The sequence below is a fragment of the Nicotiana tabacum genome, chromosome 10, assembly GCF_000715075.1.
Source record: "Nicotiana tabacum cultivar K326 chromosome 10, ASM71507v2, whole genome shotgun sequence".
NCBI lineage: Eukaryota > Viridiplantae > Streptophyta > Magnoliopsida > Solanales > Solanaceae > Nicotiana > Nicotiana tabacum.
The window spans coordinates 31,601,784-31,603,917 of record NC_134089.1 but is presented as its reverse complement, the minus strand read 5'-3'; the positions used below and the strand labels follow the sequence as shown (position 1 = coordinate 31,603,917).

General features: G+C 34.8%; 1 protein-coding gene across 1 annotated transcript; it reads left to right on the top strand.

The window, feature by feature from the left end:
- Positions 1-248: 248 nt before the first annotated feature.
- Positions 249-1,717, top strand: LOC107798411 (arogenate dehydrogenase 2, chloroplastic-like). The gene has a single exon (XM_016621394.2). The coding sequence runs from the start codon at positions 434-436 to the stop codon at positions 1,604-1,606; it is 1,173 nt and encodes a 390-aa protein (XP_016476880.1). The 5' UTR covers positions 249-433; the 3' UTR covers positions 1,607-1,717.
- Positions 1,718-2,134: the final 417 nt, after the last annotated feature.

The window sequence follows — 2,134 nt, the reverse complement described above, 5'->3', positions numbered from 1 at the left end:
ACTATTATATAGGGATATTGTTATAAAAAGATATGACTATATTATAAATAAAGGGTGTTGCTATTAATGTGTAGAGAATTATAGAGAACATTCATAGATTTATAATAAAATAATTTTCTTTCATAGCACACTTTTATTTAATGATTAATCTGTATTTACCATATTTTTATTTAGTTTGTTCTGTCGCCTTCCTCGCACGTATACAATCGCAAACATCCCCTATATAAACTCTTATTAAGCCGTTCGTCTTACTCTTATTTAGTTGAAAGCTCTCTCTTTGATTTCTTCCTATTTCAAAGAGAGCTTTCTTTTCCTCCTCGTACAACAAGCCCTATTTCAACAGTGCTTTTTTTTTTTCTCTGCCTCCTATTGTCTAAGAAGAGAATGACTAATATTCACTTCAATTTTTATTAGGTTCAATAAAAACCAAACCATGTTTTCCCTTTCATCTATACAATCCAACAATATTATTCAAACTCATTCATCTTCATCCCTACTCTTCAACCACCACCACCACCACGGTCTTTTTCGTCCTTCGATCGTTTCTCGACACCACCTATTCTCCTCTTTTCGTGCCCAAAATGATGATATCACCATTACCACCACCAACAACGCTTCAATCCCAAGTCGGGATGACAATCTAACCATACTTCAAGAAATTTCAAGATCATCGAGTTTCTTGAAAATCGAAAAAAATACATCATCACGTTCCCTTTCCAACTCCAAGAAGCTCAAAATAGCTATTATAGGGTTTGGTAACTTTGGACAATTCATTGCCAAGGCTTTTATTCAACAAGGTCACATTGTACTAGCTCATTCTCGTACTGACTACTCCCTCATAGCAAAATCCCTAAACGTCAATTTCTTCAAAGATCCTCATGACATATGTGAACAACATCCTGACATCGTCGTACTCTGCACTTCCATTAATTCCCTCGAACGAGTCCTTCGTTCCCTTCCCATCCAAAAGCTTAAGCGTAACACACTTTTTGTAGACGTACTATCGGTCAAAGAATTTCCTAAAAACATTTTTCTTCAATTATTACCTCAAGAATTTGACATTTTATGTACTCATCCTATGTTTGGTCCAACAAGTGGAAAAGATAATTGGAAGGGACTACCATTTATGTTTGACAAAGTTCGAATTGGACAAGAGGAATCTAGGATTCAAAGGGTCAACAATTTCATTAATATTTTCGAAAAAGAAGGTTGTAGGATGGTAGAAATGAGTTGTTCTGAACATGACAAGTATGCTGCTGGCTCACAATTTATTACACATACTATAGGCAGAGTGTTGCAAAAACTTGGACCGGAGACAACACCTATAAATACAAAAGGGTATGAAAAATTGTTGAACTTGATGGAAAATACAACTGCTGATAGCTTTGATTTGTATTATGGTTTGTTTGTGTATAATAGTAATTCTATGGAGGTTTTGGAGAGGTTGGATATGGCTTTGGAGAGTGTGAAAATGGAATTATTTGGGAAAGTTCTTGAGAAGTTGGAGAAGAGAGTGGAAAATGAAAGGAGGCTGGCTTTACCTACTCCTATTACTAAGAAAATTGAAAATTTGCAAGTTGAGATGAAGAAAGAGGCTTTTTCTTGATCCTAGATAAAATAGTGATGTATAAGAGTATTGAAATTCAAGTTGGTTATTTTTTAATATCGTTTTCAATCTCGTGGTTGATTTGTTTAATAAAGAGTTGATATTTGGTAATTTTGCTTGGAGTATTTGAATGTATTTGTACATAATATAATGTATTCGTATTATTATATGTCACTAACTAGCAAAGAAGAGAAGAAAGTTCGTCGGAGATGGCGTTTTCCGGCCAAGTAAACTACTGTATACATTGTATTAAAATTAAAAAGGGAGATGAACAAAACTCACCCCTCAAATCTTCTACGGCATAGCCATGGCCAGATCTGTTCGCCTAAGAGGGTAAGTCAATAGTGGATGATGACGTGATGAGTCTAAGGGAGAAGAGAGAGGATTTTGTTTGATATTCAGAAAAGAAAGTATTTTGGTCGTTTCTTTGCTCAATCCTCTCTCTGTTCAATTGTTCAGAAAAGGGAGTATTTTGTTCGTTTCTCTGTTCAATCCATTTCAATGGAAACGAGCAAAAATACAACAACA